We start from the raw sequence: 23,379 nt of genomic DNA on the forward strand, positions 1-23,379 counted from the left end.
GCGCGAGAGTATGATGCTTGATAATCTGCGGACAATATACAACACGGGAAGTGAGTATCTGGCGAGACAGTGGAGGCTTTTGTAGGTAAAATGACGAACGGCAATGTCATAAAATTTATCACGCCAGTAATCTGCTGAAAAGGCGGTAGCGAGGAGTATGAGCAAAGCGCAACATCAGAATGTTAGTGCATACCGTCGAACTGGTGGCAACGGTGATACAATTGACGATGCAAAGCGAGCTAATGAGGACCTCGTTTCGTTTCTTAAGTCAACAGCGACAGAGGCCTGTGTTACTTACACAAAGTATATTGCTCCTGTATGGTCAGTGATCAGTTCCATGTATTGAATAGATGAGTAGGACACATGCACTGACCGTCTCTCAACAACAGAGAGCTGAGAGACACTTTGATGTTCGCCTCGCGGGAAAGTCGTACCACATCGTATGTGCGGCGCCAGGTAACGACGAACACGATGGCATCCGCAGCGATTGATGTGGCAATCGACGCAATATACACTGTTATGATTGTATGAGTCTGTGCGGCGTTCTCATGAATTGAGGCACAGACATCTAGAAACAGCTCGGGTGATCAGTTATGGCATAACATGCAAGGGCGCTGCATATACGAACTGAACGTCCACTGAAGGGGCATTGTCAATTACACACCCAACTGGCGGAGGGACATCGACCCCAAGTGCATCGATACCGTCGAACTGCGAAGCATTACTGGTTTATCCGACCATGAGACAGGTTGATGAGCACTCACCACATCGTAAGCACTGCGCAGAAGGAGCAATACGAAGACAACGGCAGATAGTCGCCAATCCTTGCCGTTGATAGCATAGACACGCAAGGCAGCTATGACTAGGACACAATCAACGTTGAAGCAAATGGAGGTTACGCTCAGGCTGACCAGCAATAACCGCATCGTAGCCAGCCCAGATAGCCTTCAGTGCAATCGTTTCGGGAACTGCTCTAATCAGTGCTCTTATCAGTCTTCATCTGGAAACAGTACGTGCTGGGAAACATTACCTCTAGGTTCGATGCTAGTGAACTCCGATCTGCGAAGGGAGGTGTGCACGTAGCGGAGGTACTACGAGCTACCTACCTTACAATCCAGATACGCGAAGTTTTGAACACCAAACAAGCTCAAGGAGATGATCGTGAACACTTCCAGCAGTGCGTAGAGAACCGAGACCAAGGAATAGCCACGGCTCCATATTAGGTCAATTATACGCCCGGCGCAGATGCAGCGATCGAATACATAAAAAGCTAGGAGAGACGTTATATTGATCACTCTCCCGAGAGATGTGACAACCAACCAATAGCGGCCACAAGGAAGCAATTGCTGCTGAATCTGTAGGTCATCAGTATGCAATATTCGGACAGTGCAGGCGATGAAGTGCTCACATAGATTGAATAATACTAACAGTTTGCTGCTCAATTGAGGCACTCATGGTTTGTAGCAGAATGGCAGTCAGATAATGAGTGAAGGCGGAACTTGCATCGGTAGCGAGACCGGTTTATAAGGAGCTAGCAGAGTGCTTGCAGTAACTTGTAGCCTTGACGGCGTACAACGCCACTCAAACCATGCATCGAGTTGCACGCCACGGACGTGACACGCATCATAGCGCCGCAGTCGGTGCTGGCTGCAGCGCACCTCCCCTGTTTGCTTACCTACACCGCCAGTCTGGCAATGCCTGATCCTAGGTGACCGAATTTGATCGCCATGCTCTTGCTACGTACCCGGACTAATCGCTGAACTTGAAGCGATGCGCCACTCACTCCGACAACGGGTCCTGCGGCGTACTGTAAGTCGAGCCTCAAGGGCCGTCTGTCAAGCACCGTTGATACGTGATGTACCGACTCGGAGAGAGCGACAGGGAAGACGAGCCCCAAATGGTCCGACACCATACGGACACCGCGCCCCGCAGGCCATAAGTAGCACGCCTCCGGCGCCACCGCAAATTCTGTGCGCTTCGCCGACCTTGCCCTGGGCAGCTCCCGCTGCCGTCGATGGTTCCCGTGTTGATGATGCAGCATGCATACATTCACCGCAAGCCACTTCTCTGTCTTCTGTCTGAGCCGTCCTGAGGCGGCTGTATGACTGCGTTGCGTTCATTCGTAAAGCCACAGCCGCGCAGGGACAATTGGGCGTATACAATTCTCCCGAAGCCACGATAGCGGAGGATCGCTGTGGTGTGTCTGCATAGTGCTATGTATGCATCAGTCAGATGTTGTGGAATCTTGGCCTGAGTGGACGTCTTACCTCAATTGTGACGACGCGGGCAGAATCTAGGGTCTGCTATGCGCTGTCTGAAAGATTGTTCTGTCCATCGGAGGCTGAGTACGTTGGCAAACTGCCTATCAACTCAACAGATGCGATTTGTACGGTCTGAGCGCGCGCTGGAGCCCCCGCTGCCGGCTGAGCGTTCGGTTGGCTACTGTTCGGCAGTACGGGAGCGTGCTGGACTTTGGGCAAGAGCGGCGGACGGAGGTGAGCGAGATGAGTGTTCACTCTCGTATCGTCCGAAGCGACGCGGACACGAGGTGGGACGACAGGTAAGTGCGTGCCGTGTCCTCGATGGCAGGTCTCGCAGGGAACGACGGGGACCGGCGCAGGCGTGCCGTCCCCATGGCGTCGGGTCCGAGTCTGTTGCGCCTGTGGTATTCAGAAGGCGGGACGACAGGGACGGTCGAGCCGCGCTGGTGCTGTCGCATCTTGGGCGGGGCGGGCGTGCCGTGTCGTCATACCCTGGCTACGTTTAAGGCTGGGCGTCAGGTGGAATGACGGGTGCGCCCGAGACCTGTTGGTGCTGATGAGTGCCCGGCGGGACGACGGGCACGCGGGGCGGGCTCATCCAAGTGCCGCGTGCGCGGTGCGTTCGACCGGCTTCGTCGATGAACTTGTAGAACGTGTCTCGGGCTTGGTACTGGGGTGGGAGGTGAGGAGTGAATGAGAACGGAGGGAAAGAAGTGCGTACGAGACCGAACACTCAGCGGTCTTGGGCTGCTTCGAATTGGGACCTTGCGTTGTGAGCAGATGCGGCCCTTTAATAACTAATCGCAGTAGCATAGTTGTGAAGAGCCATGAGCATGAAAGACACCGGGAACCGAAGATCCTAGCACGCACCGGTCATACAGGTACTCGCACTCAGCGCTGTCTGTCGCACTCGTCTCTCCGCAGAACCTCAATATCGACAGGAGGGTGCTCGGTCGGAGGAGAGGTACCTGGCACATTCGCGCATGGGTGAGCTAGAGGCGAAGACGCCATTTGAAGAGGACTCACTCTGTTTGACGGCGGAGGTGATGTCTTGGATAAGGCCGATGTACAGCGCGGTGGTCATGATCTCGCCCAGTATGTTTGGAAGGTTGTTGCCGATGGGTCTTCGCAGAACAAAGGCTGCTGCGCCGAGGAAAGGGCGTGTACTACCAGTGTAGGTGCGGCCTCGGGTCCGTTACGATAAAGACGCGACAATGCCTCGCTCATGCATCGAGAAGCTCGGAGCCCGGGTCCCAGAGAGGAATGCGTACGCGGTATAGGGAGGCGGATTGGAGGAGGATGCAGTTGGACCGGTTGGTCGCGTATACTTAGACGTAGACAGGTACGAGGCACTAGTACTGGCAGGTGACGGGACTGTCCTCGAGGCTTGTCCAAACGGATTCCCGCTAAGTAGGCCTCGGAATTCGCATGATGTCGGGACCAGGCGGACAGTGTCGAGGTAAGTTAGTGAAAGCGCAAGTCACTGTCAGAGCGGTGTCGGCGACGAGGAGCGAGAACTCGCGGGTGGGCGGGCCCAAGGCGGGCCGCGCGACATCCGGGCGGGCGACGCCGGTGCATCGGTACATTCCGCGTTTCCGCCACAGACGCGTCGGTGGCTGCTCTTGCTTGCAGCTTGCTTACGCCGTCACGCTGACCGTGTCTACTCGCTGCATGTACTACCAGAAGTCTTACGCGGCCGAGGCGAACTGTTTGTAGGTCCATTCACCAACGCAGCTCACTCTAATCACGTCTACTAGGCCAAAAGTCAATTCGCGTCTCGGACAACACGGATAACACGCATGATCATTGCCAACGCCCAGGTACTCGACCTAGTATCAAGGGATAATTTTCCCTACTTTAGTTGATCTCTCGTTTATAATTTTTAGTTACAGGCCACTGATTTAGGCTCTTAGTAGCTGCGCGAACCCCATCCTCAGCTTGCTCTCGCCAGCGTGTTGCTCATGCGTTCAACTCGCCATGTCCAGGCCGATGTCATATCCAAGGAGTTTAGCAAGTTCGTCAGACATCTGCACTATCTACTCCCCTATCGACTAACGCACGCTTCCTGGGTCGATGGACGTGCTTCGCACAGTGGGCTAACGACCGCTGTGTCGTCTTTGATACCGTAGGGCACGATACCCTGAACATCATCCGCGACGGGATCACCGCATATGGTAAGCAGCAGTACGAGTTTATCTATGATCCTCGAGCGCATGCGTGTGCCCAGATGAGCTGATGGAAAACGGTTAGGTTGGAGAGCGCCTCGCATGAAGGCGCGGAGAGCTGCGCAGGCCCTCTGGGCGTCCATGCTACTCAGTGAGCGGCTCCCCTCCCTATGGTTCTCGCTCGTCCTCGCTAACGAAGCTTCTAAAACCAAAGCAAACCTTCTACATCGCGACACATCGCCGAGTGGCCAGTTACGGTCGTGATAAGCAGTGTACGTCTCCTCTTCCTCCGCCCAACCTCCACGCCTACGCACAAAGACAGATGCACCACGCAGGCGGGTGTCTCTACGCTCTCAGACCCGATGGCGCCCATCGTCAAGACCACGGACAGCCCGGGCACAAACCCTATCGTCCTCCCTGACGTGGCTCTCCTCCAGACGCCGTGCTCAACCTGAGCCCGCCGCACAATGAGCCACAGGATCAGCCGCCGCTGAGGGCACTCTCCTCTGTCACCATTTCCGCCACCTCCGCCGCATGCACCTATTCTGCCACCTGCTTTTACCCCACTACTTATACAAGCGTCGACAGTCTACATCGTGACTCTTCTTGGCTCCGTACCACCACCTTCGGCGATTTTCCCACGGTCAGACAGACCATCCGGGAAGCACGACCGAAGACCGGTGGACCTCTAGCAGGGCTCACGACGCCCAACCATCCACCAATACACCTTTTTACCCTACCTAGTGACCTATGGCCGACAATGGGAAACGAACGACACCGAAGACGGCTGACAGAGCGCAATCAGCGAAACCGCCAGCACCACGACCGTCCGCCGTATCGACGAGAAGCAACTCATCCGCGCTGAATGACAGACTCACAGTCCAACCCTTCGACAACGAACAGGCCCTCGACTTTCTAGCGAAGTACTCATTCGTCCCAGACAACGTCGAACCCAACACGGAAACCCTCGCCAATGGCCTACTCATGCTAGCACACCGGAGCAACTCAGCGATCGTCACCGAAGGCCTCCGAGCCTTCGCGACCTACGCAAGAAACATCACCGTCACCGACATCTCGAGCAAGATCCGCGAAAGTCTCGACGGAATGTTAGCGACAGCGCACGAGGAACAACGTCAGCGGCTCGACGACCTAACGGAGCGATGCGAGCAGGCGTCAATAGAGATGTTTGGGAGTGCGAACAGAGTCCAGAACGAGGTGAGTAAACTATCCAAGACTGTCGAGGAAGTGTCGCGCCTCCACGCGTCGCTGGGAGAATCCGTCGAGAAGGCGAGTGCGACCATCTTATCCGCCCAGGATCAGGTAGCACATGTCGAACATCGACCCATTGAACCCGCAATGAGTGCGGAGGGTCCTTCCGAACCTAGACGCGAGTCGTATGCGGCCGCCGTGACCCAAACACTGCCCACGTCGCATGCGTCGACGCTCGCCACGCAAACCCTGCGAGCAAAGCAGGTGCTAGTGGATGGCATCAACCTGAACGTAGCAGACGGAGTCACGCTCAACGAGCGCGACCTCCTAGAGAAGGCTAAGGTAGCCATCGATCTCATGCGCGAGCATGGAGCTACCGCACCCGACGGAGTGCAGATCAAATCCGCCCGCATCATCCCCAATGGGGGAGTCGTGTACGAGATGGAGAGTCCCGAGTCAGCGCGCTGGCTCAGACGCTTGACCGTCGCAGAGAGATTTGCCGCCTCTATGGGTGGTGAGAATGTTGTAGTCCGCGAACGATCGTACCCAGTAGTGGTCGAGTTCGTACCGGTCCAGTGTGACCTTACTGACGCCTTCGCATTAACCGACTACGAGAAGACTAGCAACGTAGAACCCGGCACCATCACAAGAGCCAAGTGGATCAAACCAGAGGCGCGACGAACCGAGCACCAATCGGTAGCACACGCGATCATCAGCTTCAACCACCCGCAGGCCGCCAACAAGGCCATACGACACGGGATGATCATGCGAGGTAAGAAGGTGTATGCGCGGAAACCCGACCAAGAACCGCACCGGTGTCACCGATGCCAGAAGTTCGACGCCAACCACAACGCAAAGAACTGCACGGCCCCGCACGTCTGCGGCACCTGTGGTACAAGCCACGACTCGCGCGACTGTACCGTCAGCGACCCCCACAACTTTCACTGTGTCAACTGCGACGTTAATGGACACGCGACGTGGTCTCGACAATGCCCCTACTACGAGGACGTTCGCAGACGCAAGGTCGCACGCTCAAAGGAGAGCATGTACAGGTACTACCCAGTCGAGGACGATCCATCGTCATGGGAGCTCGTCCACGAAGCACCGATGGCGAAACCCAACTTGAACCCGACGCACCCACCAATGTACCAGCGCCATGGATACTCGGAGCAGCGAGACGACGACCGATGGCGAATGACCGACCGCCGAGGACGCCACACGAACGAGCGAAACACCTACCGGCGCAACGAGAGTCGACCCAGGGCCCGAAACAACCCGAACGTCATCCCAATCGCACGACCAAGCCAATCTGGCCGAGCTGCGAGATCCAGAGACGCCCAGGCCTCAGGTCCCCGACAGGCTACCCTTGACGACATGCGGTTTGGGTCACGCCCCACATCCGCGCAGGACGTACGAAGTGCAGACTGGGCTAACGCGCATGATGATGACTAATACAGCACGGAAATCACTGAACGAATTACGACTACTCTCGATCAACTGCAACAAATCGCTCGACGGCCAACTCGCTCTCCTAGGCAACCTCAGCTCCGCCAGCCCACCCTACGACCTCATCCTCATCCAAGAGCCCTGTCTACCTCACACGAACGGACTTCGCCTTACACGCGCGACACCCGACTGGCGCGTCATCTACCCAGCCTGCCACCACGACACCGAACAACGTACAAGATCCGTCATCCTAGTCAACCGTCGCATCGCCACGGACGCATGGACCAGCATACCGACTAACAACCCCGACGTTACCGCCATTTCGCTCGACACCTCGCTAGGTAAGATCCACGTAATCAATGTGTATAACGACCAGACGCACCACGACACCATACGCATGCTCACCCAACTCACGGCGAAGCTCAATCGAGAACAGCCTGACAACGTAGCGCTGCACACGCTATGGATTGGCGACTTCAACCGTCATCACCCTTTATGGGACGAGCCACGAAATGCTCACCTTTTCGAAGACAGGTACCTCGACGCCGCACAGCCCCTACTTGACGCACTCAGCGACCACGACATGGAGATGCTCCTCCCCGCTGGCGCCCCCACCCTACAAGCCAGCAACAGCAAGAACTTCACCAGACCAGACAACGTCTTCGGCACACAAGAACTGCGCAACGCGGTTGTATCGTGTTCGGTCAAGGCTGACCTCCGACCACCGCTAACTGACCACTTCCCCATCGAGCTCCACCTTGACCTAAGCATTCCCGCAACCACGACACAGGCTAAGTACAACTTTCGGATGACTGACTGGGACACCTTCAGGCAAACTCTCGAGCACGAGCTAACGAGACGAAGCATACCCGACACACCCGTCCTCTCGATTGTCGACTTCGACAAACGACTCCAAGACATCACCAATGCCATCCAACAAACGGTACAACAAGAAGTCCCCGAGACCAAACCGTCCAAGTACGCGAAACGCTGGTGGACGAAAGACCTCGAGAAGCGACGCACTGCCGTCCAGAGGCTGAACCGACAGTCATACACGCTACGTGAGTCCCCATCCCACCCCGTTCACACCGAGTACAAAGCGGCACGCAACCGCTATATCGATGCAATACGTGCGACCAAGAAGGAGCACTGGGAGACTTGGCTCGAGTCAGCCTCGTCACAGACAGTCTGGACCATAGGTCGATACATCCAAATGGGTGCTACTGACGGAGGACAGGCTCGTATCCCAGATCTCAAGAAGCCTGATGGCACAGGCACGGTGTCCGGCAATGTCGAGAAGAGCAAGATCCTCTACGACGCATTCTTCCCACCCGAATGTCCTCCCCCCGACATACCTCCCGATCACCAACACCCTCCCCCCCTCTTCCCCACCCGTCCTGTAACCAATGCCCAGATCCACGACACCATACGCCGACTCCAGCCATGGCGTGCCCCCGGCCCTGACGGAATACCTAACGATGTATACAGACACTGCGCCGACCTCCTCGTACCTGTCCTCGGCCCGCTCTACCGAGCCACCTTCGAACTACGATACTTCCCAGCTGTCTGGAAGGAGGCAAAGACGGTCGTCCTACGTAAACCCGGACGCGACGACTATCAACTCCCTGGCTCCTACCGACCAATCGCGCTAATGAACTGTATGGGCAAGATTCTATCAGCGTGCGTCATCGAATCCCTGAAATACGAGCTCGAAACACGCGGCATTCTACCTAACACGCACTTCGGCGGTCGACCTGGGCGAAGTGCCACCGATGCCCTGATGCAGCTAGTAACCACAGTACGAGACGCCTGGCGCGACGGCCTCAAAGCGTCCACCCTATTCCTCGACGTCAAAGCCGCCTTCCCGAGCGCCAGCCCAGAACAGCTGTTCCACGACATGCGGGAAATGGGCATCCCCGAGGACCTCGTCGACTGGTACAGACGTAAGATGGACGGACGAACTACCGTCCTCCTCTTTGATGATTACCAGTCCGAGACCTTTGTCCTTCGACGCGGCATCAACCAAGGCGACGCTGACTCGGGTGACCTCTACATCATCTACAATTCCCCGCTGCTGAAACACGAAATCGTACGAGTCACCAGCTCCGGGTTCATCGATGATGTCGGCGTCACAGCCGTCGGCAAGACCTTCCGTCGCACGCACCAGCTACTTCGCAAGTACATGGAAGACAAGCGCACCGGAGGAGCGTTACGATGGTCGACCACACGCCACTCCGCGTTCGAGATGCACAAACTCGCGCTTCTTAACCACGACCCGACAGGAGACGACGAAGGACCCCCACTCCGACTGTCCAACCAAGTCATCCCCGCGTCCACTTCCACGAAATACCTCGGCCTCATCATCGATCGACGACTGCGATGGAAAGAACAGACGGCACGCGCCCTAGCGAAGGGCACAACATGGCTCAACCTCTTCCGCCGCATTGCAAAGCCTACCCAGGGGGTAGCCTTCCGCTACATGAAGCAATTGTACCTCTCGGTACTCGTCCCTCGTATGCTATACGCCGCTGAAGTGTGGCTTACGCCCACCTACGACATCCCGGGCAAGTCCCGACGACACGGCTCTGTAGGTGCGGTCCAACGCCTCTCGCGCGTACAGAGACAAGCCGCCCTGCTGATCACCGGTGCTATGCGCACCACCGCAACGGATATGTTAGATGCCCACGCAAACCTTCTTCCTTTTGACCTTCTTGTTGACCGTGTTACTATACAAGCAGCTACGAGACTCCTAACTTTACCTACTTCACACCCACTATACAACAGAGTACAGAATGCACGCACCGTCCCAGTCACCCGTCACAGATCCCCCCTCCACGAGATCACACAAGCCCTCCGCTTCGACAGATGCCGCAACGTCGAACAAATCCAGGCCACACGCCAACCCCCAGGATGGAGGCCCGCGCACGAAACAGAGATCGCCGCAGACAAGGACGCAGCAGAGGATAGCGACCGGGAATGGCAGCAAAGGAACATACCCGCGGTGTACACAGACGGCTCCGAGATCGACGGCGGTGTAGGCGCATCAGCCGTCCTCTACATCCCAGGTGACCCACAGCCACGCGTTCTCCGCTACTACCTGGGCACGGCAAAGCGACATACAGTCTACGAAGGCGAAATCGTCGGCATAATCATGGGCATTGAGCTCCTCATACGTCTCGCAACACACCTCCTCGACGAAACATCCTGTGCTGCTGACAACACCATCAGGAAACCCCCCCTATCCGAATTCCAACAAATTTGCTCATAATTCCTCAAAATTCGCTGAGGACCCATTTACGTGACCCCTTGATAAGTTCGCTCAAATGCAGGCAAATGTACCCAAATTTGCTCCCTCAAGCACACCTTTGGAGCCGTTCAATTCGCAAAAATTTGCATTTTTAAACACCAATACCCCTAGATTTCAGCACACTACATTGAGCCAGGTATACGTAGCATCGCAACTTGGAGCCACCAGCTACTAGCAAAATGTATGGTTACTAGTGGAGGTCGCACAGAGTGACACACACAATTTACGGCGACGTAGAGAAACCCCAAATGAAGAAAAATTACAGTTGAATGTTCATGCCCGCTGTCGCCGGATTCACGAACGTGCTGGTGGCAGGTTGATCCGCCGGCCCTTTGACATAGTATGCCCTGAACAGTCAGTCACCCCATGAGTTCATGTACTAAGCGATAGGACTCGGACTCACTTTGCGGTCTTGTACATATAACCGAGGATCTTGTGGCGACCCATTGTCGTCAGCCTCTGGAGAGTATTGAGATGTCCCGCATAACGTGAGTCTTGCGCCGTCGCAATGAAGCCCTGGCCGTTCTTCAGAGGTCGGCGAGCTCCGTCGATTCCCTCTCGTATGGCAGCACCAGCCTGAAGGTCAACAAGTTGGTCAATAATTGAATAGACAACAAGACGTGCGAGAGATTCAGACCATGGTGGCGACAAATGCCGCCATCGCTTCGGGGATCTCCAACTGCTCCGACTCGATGCCCTGCTTGATTGACGACGTGAAAAACTCGTCTGCCAGAGGGATCTCGGCATTTGGACCAAAAAAGAGGACCGCGATGATCTTGATGATTGGGGGCGCGCAGAAGGGTAAGTCTGCCTTGAACTCGGTGTATTTGCCATTCTAAGAGACACGTGAGCAGTCCGCAGAGCACGCAGTAAACTATCCAACACACCGAGAGCTTGCCGGGGCTGATGAAGCGATCATCAACCGTGAGCACACGGCTAGCCTTCTTGAGTGCGGATGGGTCATGCTCAATCTCCTTGAGACCATACCCCTCCCAGGCTATGTCACGTGCGACTTGGTACAGCGGACCTCGCACACTAGACATCCTGTCAACAGGCTGAGGCGACGGATGAGCAGAAGGTCAGAGTAAGGTCGAACAGTGAGCCTTACTATTTTCATCATATCGCGGCTGTACTTCGTGTCGTCCAGAAGCCTTTGGGTGATGTCTTCATACTTGAGTCGTACCGAGGCCTCAACGAGTATGTCCAAGAACATTTGAGGGCGTTGGTATTTGTCGGGTAACGCATTCACTCGAAGAAGCGCGCGCGGTAACTCGTACGCGATCAACTCGGAAAAGAGCGACTTAACTTTCGCAGAGCGCTGCGACATGATACCAGCCGCACTCTTGCCGTCCTCGCTGTACGTGAGGTATGTGTCGGTCGGCCACTTCTGCTGCTTCGTGGGGAGCTTCAAGTTGGCGGTGTCGTCCTCAGCATCAGACGAGATGCTGCCACCCTGCTGCAATACACATGATGAGCACAAATTGGTGCAGTGGACACGAGCGAACCACGCACCGCTGCGGGTAGCTTATGCCGCGCACCGTCGCTGCTCTGCATGAGGTCATCAGCAAGACAGTCCTGTGTAGAAGTCAACCAGTTCTCACTGTCGGCCGCTTCACCCCGTCTGACATAGACATCTGAACTCGGCGATTAACATAGAAGCAGTGGGTGGGTGTAAAGTATAATCATACCGGTTCTACTGATGTAGCATTCTTCCCGCGCAAGGGCTTAGGCTGAGATTTCGGCTTCAGCAGCGCCGCTATGCCGTCATCTTCATCATCACTTGATACGAAGTACTTGCGAGGGAAGGGGATTGAACACATGAGGTTAATGGGCTTATGTGCATTGTGATTCGGCCGACTCACCTCCGGGGATGGCCGCTTGGCCTTTTGGAGCGCGCCAGGTCAGGAACGTGTGAGCTATGGATCGCCGCTCGGGTAGAATACACGTACATGTTTGTGCTGCAATGACACATGAATCTCGTCAGTCTGTCAATTGCGAGGGGACGTCCATGGCCAACTCACCACTGTCGGACCATAGATCTGTTGATGTGTTCTAGTCTTAGTCGCCATCACGACCACGCTCGCCGTGTCTCCTGCATTTGGCTTGGTTGTTGCGCGAGTGGACGTGTTCATCAGTGACTCCGTTAACCGTCCTGACGACCTAGGGATACCCACCTGGCTTGGATCAGTCCCATTGGTTGCTTTGACCTTCTCCTTGCGGCGGCGTGGCTTGCCCGCAGCAACGACGAAGCGCTCTTCGGTCGGAAGTGTAGCTGCAGTGGAAGCCTGACAGAAATGCATCAACTCGGGCCATTGTGTGATACAATTGGGCAAACTTACATGTCCACGCGCTGGAGTGTCATGTTGTATGCCTTCTCGGTCGATGGGCTGCTGGCCGGGGCGCTGCTTGGGACTTCCGGCATGTTCTGTCGGTTTGGCAGTAGGCCCGGCATGCATCTTAGCAAGGGCGCCGCTGCTGCGGGGCTCCTCCACGTTCAACACAGCTGTGAGCACTCAGAGCATGAGAGATGAGGAGAACGTTACCTTGTCATCCCTTCCGTGCGCAAGTGCCTGGTCATAGTTCTGTTCACTGACAGTGGCCGCCCCTTGGCCCTTTCGACGGCGCCAGCCCGCGCGGTGGATGATTGTTGCCTGAGGGTGAGGGACATTCATTGCACCAGTGAGTTGTCGAGACTCACTTTCCAATCACTTTCCGACTCAGCCTCCTTTGCGGCCTCCCCATCCCCTGTCGAGCCCGTCGTGCTGCTGCTGTCCACTTCAAGAAAATCAGCATCGTATTCAGACTCGTTTGCCGCGCTTGTGAAATCGTCGTCGGTGAGCCTGTTGCGGTTGAAGTCGCTAAGACTGATGCGAGTTCTGGAGACTAGTTTCGCGGTCTATGTTGGAGGGGCAGCGACTATGCGTGGGAATCAAGGCGTTCAACAAGCGTGACCATATAGCACTCACGCCTTGTTCGAGCTGCTGTGCGATCTTCTCCGCCTTGCGCTTGGAGACACTAGGCTCGTGTTCAACCCCAAAGTTCTCGTCGTCTTCACGTCCTGCGTCTGAGTGGGCTTCTTCACCTTCGTAGGCTTCGTCCGGCTCGGACCCGCTAACACTTGCCGCCGCCTCGGGTTTCTCTGGACGAAGACTCACAATCATCGCATGTTCCCAGTGCAGTTGTAATAGTAGACGGCACGTACTCGAGGTGGTCCCGGTGCGGTCCATGTCCACATCCCCCTCTATCCCACTAACCTCATCTGCACAGCCAATCTGCATCGGACGACCGTTCAGCGTCAATGAAGGTACGCGCACCTTCGCCGCCTTGAGTCGCATCTGGCGTAGCGCTAAGATCGTCGGTGGCAGCCTTGTCCGACGGTATGGCTGCAAAAGCTAGGGATGAAAGGGACTAGACGATTAACAGAGTTATGTACCAACCGTTGGTCTTGGTCCCACGCCCGCGCTTGACTGCTTTTGCCACCGGGGCAGGCTCGCCTTCGGACTCTTCGCGCTCACGCTTCTTACCCTGATTTGTACCTCGCAGCCAAGCTAATCGATGCTCAGCACAACGCGGGGATGCCAAAGCCGACAACAGCTATCTTCTTTACCTTTGTCACTGTACGCTCTTGTTTTTGCCGAGCGCGGTTGGCTTACTGGAGATCGTGTCCCAGCCATTACTGTTTTATACTAGAAGATGTGAATGGAATATCAACCCACTAGTAGGGTTTGCTATCTCGTTCTCGCGGGCTTGCTCAACAGCAGTCTGTTCTGCTCGTTTGTCGGCTCTGATCTCTTTCTCCAGCTCTTGCAGTCCAGGGTCAACATGCCGTGTCGATCGACCTCGACGAGGCTTCGCTCCGCTGTCTACTACTTCAAGTGATCTACAGTGAGCACATACATTGCGCTGCGTGGTGCGACGAGAGCCGTCTGCATACTTACCTTCTTGATTGACTTCAGCCTCTGTAGGGTGTTCGATCACGTCCACGCCCTTCTTCTTCGCGCGTCCTCTCTTGTTGGCTGGTGCTCCTGGCATGGCCGGTTATTTGTGGCTACTGAGGTGTGGCCCAAAGGTCGACGGCACAGGCAGTGGTCGTGGTCGGGAAGTGGGGGGCAGGCCCAGGGCTCGGGGTGGGGCGGATAGCCACACGATTTTTTCAGGTACAAGTTCGGCCGTTGACATAGGGGGTCACCGCGCCGGGGCACGCCATTGCGTGTTTCCAAGCCCACCCCCGCACCTCCGGTTCGACCTGTCCACTGCAGCCGGCGAGGTCTCTCTCAGAGCTCAACCCGGAACGTCCTCCACTCGCCGGTTGGCAATTGCAGGTCACGTTGGACATTGGAGTACTTGACGGTGAGATTGCTGCTGCACGGTCTCCTGGTGCACGCGCTCATTTGTTACCGCACAGGACTATTATATCATGCCAACGCGCCGCCAAGGCGCGCGTTCACCCCGACTGGGATGGCGCAACAGAGCATTGGCAAGCCTGTGTACCGCGAACTGTGCGGCAATCATTACGCACCCATGCCGCTTCGTTTGCGATATGCTGCTCATCTTTCTACTGCCGGCAATGATCAGCTACTTCCTGTTCAACCTGTCGACTCGGACATCGCCGCATGTGACGTTCATGGCCAGCTCCGAGTCTCTCCCAGGGCCGTCAGGTCTACACTTCACTGTGTATCTGCAACAATGCCATGACGACTCAACACGCTTCGGGACGACTCAGTCAGATGTGGAATGCGCTGTACAATGGGTGGCGGTGTATGGTTATCTTGTTCTCTGGGCAATAGCATGTGGTGAGTTTTGTGTACGATCCTAAAATACGTCGGTCAAGAACTTGAACTGACACCGACGTTCAACACTGGCAGCTACTCTACTTCAGTCTCGCATCCTACCTGTCACGAGGCTGATCGCCTCTTCTATGGTCAAATTGCGCCGTCATCGAGGCCACTTCACTCATATTCGACTCGACCGCCGAAGCCGTCTCACTGCAGACTCGGTGTACACAATTTTTGTTCGGCCTTGTGCTGGGCCGAGTATACCAATAGGTCAGTGTTGTACCAGTACTGCAGCCTTGTGAATTGTAGTATCGTACATCAGCTGATATCTGGCATTGAAGTCGTCTCGGACTGCACCTCAATCGCCAATCTCAGACAGTTGCTCGTGGTGAAAGGTGTCCCTTCTTCGCTGGCTCGGTCAGTCGGTCTTGCGCTCCCGCACAATCCGTTTCACTTCTTGAACGACACGCAATGCATGGGTGAACTTGGCGCGGGCCCTCTTGCCCATGTCTGCATGAATCTGGCCCTTCCTGGTGTGTTCTCACATCCTACGTGTTTCGTCCCAGGCAACTAAACCATCGCCAATTAACGTCAATGCAGGTGGATCGCATATCGGCGCAACTGTCAACAATGCAACACATCACTGCCTCGGGTGTGGCGCGACCGGATTTGATCAGGTTGCGCTGTCACGTCATGTGGCTCGCTCAGGAGATCCACGATGTCAGGCCAGTGTCACGCAGGCGATGGAACAAGCACGCGAACGCGCACGAATTTGCTTTGCGCAACCTCGCGTTCCTGCCAACGCTCGTGCGGGTCCATCCAATAGTCGCAATGACGAGGAACCTCCACGACGGCAGCCTGAGATTGCAGGACCCGATCAACCTGTTCATGCAGGCCTACACGCAAACGAACGGGAGGCCGGCCAAGGTGAGTATCAGATGCTGGGCTCTTCCTCAGTCACCAACCGCTTTTTCTGGCCCAGATACCGATGGACCTCTCGAATACTTTGACCCGGATGACGATGAACCCGGTGACTACCTAGGTGATGACTTACCTCGACGGCCAGAAATTGAAGTCTTCGAGCGGTCGCCTTCCACTTCGGAGTCTTCATCTGACGAAGACGAGCGGGACTATGAGAACGGCCCCAGATCGTCGCCCCCACCGCCGTTTGATCGCAACAACGATGACCTCGACGGCCAGGGCGTGGGCGGACCTGCGCGTCCAGAGGCTGACGAACGGGATGATGATATGGAAATGGACCAGGACCTGCCTGGAATCCAGCCTCATGATGAGGAGTTCTTGTTTCACGAGCCCTTTGTAGTACGGTTTGGTGGCCAAGCAGGAGCCACGGTCACCGAACCCAACCCTGCCAACGCTGAGAACCCTTTTGCCCTCTACGAGGCAGGCCTGGCCGATGTCTCGGAAACTAATGTCTACGCCCCGTTCGCCTCAATGATGGACTGGCGCATTGCCCAATGGGCCAAGACGCGAGGCCCCTCCTCGGGCAGCGCATTCAATGAGTTCCTGACTATTGACGGGGTAACGGTGTTTCCTCATTTGTGAGCGCGCGCCTGCTGACACGTCTCTTCTCTTTTCAACCAGGTTTTAGACAGACTCGGCATCTCATTCAAGAACACCAAGGAGCTGAATAAGCTCATCGACGCCGGCCTACCTAAGCGACCCAAGTTTATTCGCGAAGTCCTCGAGGTCGATGGAGAACAGTACGATTTTTGGGTGCGAAACACTATGGAGTGCATTCGCGTGCTCTTCGGTTCGTCTGATTGGGCCGCGAATCTCCTTGTGGCGCCCGAGAAACACTACGTCGATCAGTCGAAGACAACACGAGTGTATGGAGACATGCATACCGGCAATTGGTGGTGGCGCCTCCAGGTACGCTTGTCTTCTCAAGGCATTCACAAATTCTTGACTCGGAGCCATTGTTTCGCAGCGCAAAATCGAATGCAAGACGCCTGGTGCCACGGTCGTACCTCTCATCATCTCCTCCGACAAAACACAGCTCACCCAGTTCCGCAATCGTGCGTGTTACCCTCTATATATGACAATCGGGAACATTCCGAAGGAGATCCGCCGCAAATCCAGTAGGCAGGCGCAACTCCTCGTTGGCTATCTCCCGGTGACTCGACTCTCCCACATCAAGCAAGACGAAACTCGCCGGCGGGCCAACAGCAATCTGTTCCATTCGTGTCTACGCCTCGCTCTCGCGCCTACTCGGCAACCTGGACGACAAGGCACCGTGATGACCACGGGTGACGGTACTGCCAAACGCTGCCATCCAATCCTCGCCGCCTACGTCGGAGACTACCCAGAGATAGTGTGTGTCACCGGTGTGAAGAACGGCGAGTGTCCAGCTGGAGTCGTGGACCCGGACATGTTAGGAGAGGCTGTTGGTTGCACCGCGCGTGACCTCAACGACATCTTGGAAGCCCTCGAGACGTTTGAGCGAACGGGATCTGCAGTCGAGCACATCCTCGCATGCCAGGCCGCAGGTATCAAGCCGCTGACCGACCCATTCTGGCAAGGACTCCCCTACGTCAACATCTATCTCTCGTTACCCCCCGACATCTTGCATCAACTCTACCAAGGCATGGTGAAGCACGTTGTCGCATGGCTCAAGTCGGCATACGGAGCCCGCGCCATCGACGCCCGGTTCCAAGCCCTTCCTCCTAACCACAACCTCCGACACTTTTCGAAGGGGATCTCACATCTGTCGCGCGTGTCTGGCACAGAACATCAAGATATCTGCCGAGTTCTCCTGGGGGCCATCATCGACCTCCGCTTACCTGGAGGTCGTAACCCAGCTCGTCTCATTCGCGCTGTGCGCGCTCTCCTCGATTTCGTCTATCTCGCCCAACTCCCTGCTCATACATCTACGACACTTGGACAGCTCGACAACGCCCTCGTCCGGTTTCATGAAAACAAAGCGGTGTTTGAAGACCTCGGCATTCGGAGCCACTTCAATTTCCCAAAGCTTCACTCACTTCAGCACTACGTGTCAGGGATTCAGCTGTTTGGGACCGCTGATGGCACAAACACTTCAGCGTCCGAACACCTCCACATCTCACTGGCGAAGGAGCCGTGGCGTAAGTCCAACCGAAAGGATGAATACCCGCAGATGACCACCACCGTTGTTCGCCTCGAACAGATCCACGCCCACGCGCTGTACATTCAATGGCGCCTCGACGGCCGACCCAACATCGCCACTGTGCCCACCCACATTCCTCATAAGCCCCACCACCATCTCACGCGCCATCCGACACGCAAGTCCGTCCCGTTTGCTGCTGTCGACTCGCGATATGGAGCCTCCAACTTTGAGCACGTCCTCAAGGAGTTCATCGTAAGTTACAAGCATCCTGATCTGTCCGGCCGCGAGCTCGCGGATCACGTCGCTGTGTACGACCTCCCTTTCCGCGCGGTCTCAATCTGGCACAAGATCAAATTCTGGAACCAAGATGCATTCCAACGTCGGAGCGCACCTGAAACCTTGGATACCCTCCATGCACGACCAGGATACCGGGATACCCAAGGCCGACTGGTTGCTGGAAGATTCGACACCGCCCTTGTCAATGAGAGGGAGGGTGGGCATATAGGAGTCACTGGTATGTCGTTCTCAAACCCGAGGGCGAATTCAGATAATGACAGCACTACAGGATATCGTGTGGGCCAGGTTCGCGCGATATTCTCCCTGTCAAAGAAAGCCCACCAGAACGTATTCCAAGACCATCCCGACGCGCCCTCCCATTTCGTCTACCTGGAGTGGTTCAGTCGCTTCAAGCCACGTCCCGAGCCCAACCATCTCTTCTACCGCATACAGCGACCGCGTACGCAAGACGGTGAACGTTTTGCTGCAATCGTACCTTTGGAGAGCTTGCATCGCAGTGCTCATCTCATACCAAAGTTCGGGGCTGTGCAGCCTCCGGAGTGGACGAGCGACAACGTTCTTGAGCTCTGCGAGACGTTCTACGTTAACTCGTTCACGGACAGGCACACGTACATTACCGTAGTCTAATCCCAGTTGTCAAGTTGAGCGCAGTCACCTGGCGCAAAGTAATCTCACTTTGAACTTCGGTGTATTCATTGTCCAATATAATCAGTGATACAATTCTTAACAACTTGCATCCGAAATAACTGCAATATCACCTTCAGACGGTGCCCCGTTCATTGGGACACTCGCAGTCTTGAGTCTCGACTTGAGCCAGCCTACCAGGCCAGCGAGCGCTACGCTGCACATAAGCGCCTGGCTTAACGACATTCCCCACTTCAGCGTGAGGGATTAAGCCTCGAGCTGTGGATGGTGGGCAGTATATCCCTGTTACATGACGATTGTGCAAAAGAATAACATCGGGAATCGCAATTGCTCTCGCAAGTTGAGTAGTTTTGCTGAGCAACTGCGCCACCGACCGGCGCTTCCGAAGCATTTGTACGCATAGCTGCGCTGACACTGCTTACGACCTACCACAACGATCTATCACCCCGCTTCGCGCCTTGGACTCAAAGTTCCCTCATTCCACGGCCTTCAACCCTCTCTGAGCTTGTTGGCGACTGTCTTGATTGCCTATTGGAGCTGTGAAGACGGTGCACGAGAGCACAAGGTGACTCGGAGAAGTGTAAACAAGGAGCTCGCCGGTGACACGAACGGCTCTGAAGCAAGTTAAGTCCCCATTATTTTTGACCACTGCTGGGACCGCTTGGGCGTGCCGTTGTGCCGTGCATGAGCTTCTGCCTGAAGAAGGGCTACGTGTTGCGCGCGCAGAGACTAGCCTCTGCAGACCAGCGTCGATGTGCGCGTTGGGGATCGGCCCGGGTGAATCATCCGCGGTCTGCAGAAGAGTGCCGAGTCATAAGCAAACGACGAGCTCTGAACAGTGTGTATATATTGCATCATCCATGGCGTACTACTTGCAGCTCACCATGTCCTTAATGAAACGGCGCTGACTAACCTCAACATTGCAGAAATCCGACTCACCGTGACGCCCGCAACAATGCCTGTCGCGACCGCCCACGCCCGCCTTCAAGTTGCCGCCCTCGCAATTTCCTTCGCGAATGGGATGCCAGTACTTGTCAGCGGCCTTGCCAAGGCCGACTCCCTCAAGAGCGTGCTCCCATCCATCGTCTCCGTGGACATCAACACCGACGGCATGCTCGAAACGGGCAATGTCCTCACCGTCGTCCGCGCGCCCATGGCGCTCGTCTCCCTCCTCTCCGCCCTGCATGCTCTCTTCTTCCGCCTCCGCATTGTCAAGCGCCGCCCAGACACGACCAGCTGGGGTTTGTTCCACACCCGGCACACTCCCTGCGCGGGAGCGGTCATCCTCGTGTTCCTCAGTGTGCGGCTTGGCTCTTCGCTACACTTGTGCCGTTCACGGACTTGATCGCAAACCGCACCGCGAAGAGCAGCGCGAGCATCGGCGGCGTGTCCCTCACCGCAATCGAAATCCGCGCAAAATCACAACGCCACGACGATGGCATCAGAGCGCGACAGAGGCGATGGGGACGGCTATGAAATCAGGTAAGTCCATAACATCCTTGGCTTATGACGATCTGGTAGAGTGTATGCGTGCTGCGCATGAGTGCATGGGTCTCTGCTTGAGGGCCGAGGGCTAGCCGCCGCGTGTACAGACCAGTCTCTGCAGGTCAGCGTTGATGCGTGCGTTGGGCCTCGACCTGGGTGAGGCATCCGCGACCTGCAGAACAGTGTCGTGTTGTCTGCAAGCGGTGAACTGGCCGGAGCGTATGGGTGTGCCATAGTGCTACCTTTGGCTAAGGCAGGGCTAACCACCGTTCGTGTAGGCGCAGACCAGCGTCGATGTATGCGGTGTGGATGGGCCCAGGTGGCACATCCGCAATCTGCAAAGCGGGTCCGCGTATGGCAAGCGTGCATCCCACTTGCTTCGTCCATACCGCACTATTTTCGGTTGGCATTGCGGATCCGTTGCCTTCATGCTGATTTACCTCGACAGCACAGCAAACCGAGCAACACCGCGCAAACAGCCGGCCGCCGAGTGGAGAACGGTGCAGGGAACCACAATGGAGAGGGAGAGTGCCACTGGCAGCCTGAGTGAGTGTACATCGTGACTCCCGGGGCCATTTCGCCTCAGCTAACTTCGTCTGATGCTCCACGATGCCCTCGCACTCTTCACCAAGGTTGCATCCACCAGTGGCCACCATGCGCCTTTACCTGCGAATGCGGCTGCGCCGCCCAAGGCTCTATCTCCCGCATCCGCGCCCTCGAGAGTGCCCAACGCGCCCGCTGGCACGGAGCCCGCATGCCACCGCCCTGTTCATAGTAGCCCTGAGGATCCGCATCACTGCCCCTATCGCCCGTTCCACCTGGATCGCGCGTGCCGCCTTCCGTCTCCCTCGAACACTCCCTCACACAGTCACTCGTTGTGTCTCTCCACGGCGCACGGGGCTCATGCATGTACCTCATCGATCATCGCCGAAGCCACCCACGCCCCGGTGCTCTGCACAAGAATCGGCCTATGCTGCGCGAGGATACCGCGCATCGACCCTTCCGCATTGAGCGCAGGGCGATAAGTCCACGCCTCCCATCAACGTTAAGTGTGGCGAGACCCTAATGTGCATTTGCCCGCTCTCCCGTCCGATCCCCTTGACCTCGCCCTCCTTCGCATCCTCGCCACGCTTCCCCACCTCAGCTCCGCGCGCCTGGCTCCTTTGAAGGACCAACTTACCAATTTCTCTGCCTACGGTGGACGTGGCCCGTGCACCCTCGGAAACGCGCACCGCTACTATGCCTTCACCTGCGTCCGGCATGCCTCCTGCATCCCAATCTAGCTGATCATCGGAACCGTAATGCCGTCTTGACGCCACCGTGACGCGCGGTTAACGCGTGGCGGCACACGACCAGAGCGACGAATGCCCGCTTACATGCTGTGTGCCTGTGGCAGCATGTTACACACACTGAGTTGGCAGGCTGCACACCTCGCCGTGGCTTGTCCGTCTTGCGAACCTTGCCAACGAGTCGGGAGGACTAGACCCCGTGCGCTCCGCCATGGCGGACGCCCCGCTGATCGCCAGCGAGGATCCTTGTTGAGTAAATCGGTGTCGCGAGATGCTCTGCGAGTCGCGCTCCACATCACACAACCAGCCGCGCACACAGACTGTTGCTCGGTGACTCGGACATGTACCCATATGTATCACAATGCTCGTAGTAGTCTGTTAATACGTTAATTCAGTGTCCTTAACAAAAGTAGTGATGACTAGCATAGGTCAGTCAAGTGCATATTCGGAGTCCCTTCGTGAGGCATTCGCGCCGATTTACAAGCATTCGCAACGAAAGGCGCGCGGCAGCGATTTGGCGCCGATTTGCGCCACATTCGCGTAGGGGGGGTTTCCTGATGACTCCCTGCCTCCGTGCCTCGCAAACACGCTCTCGACAACCCGGCCACTACCTCCTTGATGCTCTCCACCAGGCAGTCGACCGCTTCTGTACCACGCACCCCAACGCGAAGCTCACCCTCCGATGGGTACCCGGCCACCGCGGCGTCGACGGCAACGAACGCGCAGACGAGGAAGCAAAGAAAGCTGCGAGAGGTGACAGCAGTCCCCTTGACGACCTCCCTGAATACCTTCGCATGCCGCTCCCCGCGAGTATCTCAGCAATCCGCAGACACCTCCTCGACCAGATAAAGACAGCCGCCTCCCAGCGCTGGAAGGAATCCCCACGCCATGCCGCACTCAGTCGCATCGACCCAGACATGCCATCGAGGAAGTTCACCAAGCTCATCGCACCCCTTCCCCGTCGACACGCCAGCCTACTCATCCAACTGCGCACCGGACACGCCCCGCTGAACCACCACCTACACCGTATACGCCGATCAGACACCGACAGGTGCCCCGCCTGCGACGAACGCCGGGAGACGATCCGACACTACCTTCTCGAATGCCCCGAGTACACCCCTCAGCGCGACTGGTTACGCCGCGAAATAGGTCGTCGAGCAGGATCGCTCCGGCACCTGCTATCGAAACCCGAAACCATCCGCCCACTCTTCCGCTTCATCCACGCCACCGGCCGCTTCGCCAACACCTTCGGAGAACTCGACCTACCGCGGAACGCGAACGGGACAGACGACCCAACCTGACGGACTAACGAACACGACGCGTGCATTCTTCACACTCTTCTATACATATCCCCTACCATCTCATCTCATCTCAATACGGACTCTACTAGAACACAT

The 23,379-nt window shown here is 56.4% G+C and overlaps 5 protein-coding genes across 5 annotated transcripts; 1 reads left to right on the forward strand and 4 right to left on the reverse strand.

Moving 5' to 3' along the window:
• Window positions 1-193: 193 nt before the first annotated feature.
• C8Q71DRAFT_912057 (uncharacterized protein) lies at window positions 194-973 on the reverse strand (the record flags this gene model as incomplete). The annotated part of the gene is made up of 6 exons (XM_047929168.1): window positions 194-239; window positions 299-314; window positions 374-516; window positions 629-711; window positions 765-862; window positions 912-973. Coding segments are annotated over 6 exons (448 nt in total), but the record flags the coding sequence as incomplete, so codon positions are not given.
• Window positions 930-1,565, reverse strand: C8Q71DRAFT_449475 (uncharacterized protein). Its single transcript, XM_047918612.1, has 5 exons — window positions 1,409-1,565; window positions 1,321-1,355; window positions 1,107-1,270; window positions 1,031-1,044; window positions 930-973 (listed from the first exon to the last, which is right to left on the reverse strand). Exons 1-4 carry the CDS (start codon window positions 1,453-1,455, stop codon window positions 1,033-1,035), a joined length of 258 nt encoding a protein of 85 aa, XP_047772629.1. The 5' UTR covers window positions 1,456-1,565; the 3' UTR covers window positions 930-973; window positions 1,031-1,032.
• Window positions 1,566-10,647: 9,082 nt separating this feature from the next.
• C8Q71DRAFT_863551 (uncharacterized protein) lies at window positions 10,648-14,420 on the reverse strand (the record flags this gene model as incomplete). The annotated part of the gene is made up of 20 exons (XM_047928187.1): window positions 10,648-10,735; window positions 10,792-10,964; window positions 11,026-11,223; window positions 11,276-11,443; window positions 11,497-11,841; window positions 11,901-11,936; window positions 11,990-12,022; window positions 12,077-12,181; window positions 12,251-12,271; window positions 12,338-12,346; window positions 12,410-12,490; window positions 12,563-12,673; window positions 12,728-12,874; window positions 12,932-13,039; window positions 13,087-13,284; window positions 13,355-13,527; window positions 13,591-13,647; window positions 13,703-13,771; window positions 13,826-13,936; window positions 14,327-14,420. The coding sequence occupies 20 exons, from the start codon at window positions 14,418-14,420 to the stop codon at window positions 10,648-10,650; spliced, it is 2,325 nt and encodes a 774-aa protein (XP_047772630.1).
• A 1,997-nt stretch (window positions 14,421-16,417) lies between these two features.
• C8Q71DRAFT_718714 (uncharacterized protein) lies at window positions 16,418-19,190 on the forward strand (the record flags this gene model as incomplete). The annotated part of the gene is made up of 4 exons (XM_047921245.1): window positions 16,418-16,702; window positions 16,766-17,053; window positions 17,112-18,780; window positions 18,832-19,190. The coding sequence occupies 4 exons, from the start codon at window positions 16,418-16,420 to the stop codon at window positions 19,188-19,190; spliced, it is 2,601 nt and encodes an 866-aa protein (XP_047772631.1).
• A 493-nt stretch (window positions 19,191-19,683) lies between these two features.
• Window positions 19,684-22,195, reverse strand: C8Q71DRAFT_728315 (uncharacterized protein; the record flags this gene model as incomplete). The annotated part of the gene is made up of 9 exons (XM_047921943.1): window positions 19,684-20,001; window positions 20,092-20,526; window positions 20,567-20,678; window positions 20,803-20,865; window positions 20,958-21,124; window positions 21,360-21,606; window positions 21,635-21,726; window positions 21,755-22,001; window positions 22,152-22,195. The coding sequence occupies 9 exons, from the start codon at window positions 22,193-22,195 to the stop codon at window positions 19,684-19,686; spliced, it is 1,725 nt and encodes a 574-aa protein (XP_047772632.1).
• Window positions 22,196-23,379: the final 1,184 nt, after the last annotated feature.

The sequence above is a fragment of the Rhodofomes roseus genome (genome assembly GCF_022264815.1).
Source record: "Rhodofomes roseus strain CIRM-BRFM 1785 chromosome Unknown C8Q71scaffold_43, whole genome shotgun sequence".
NCBI classification, from domain to species: domain Eukaryota; kingdom Fungi; phylum Basidiomycota; class Agaricomycetes; order Polyporales; family Fomitopsidaceae; genus Rhodofomes; species Rhodofomes roseus.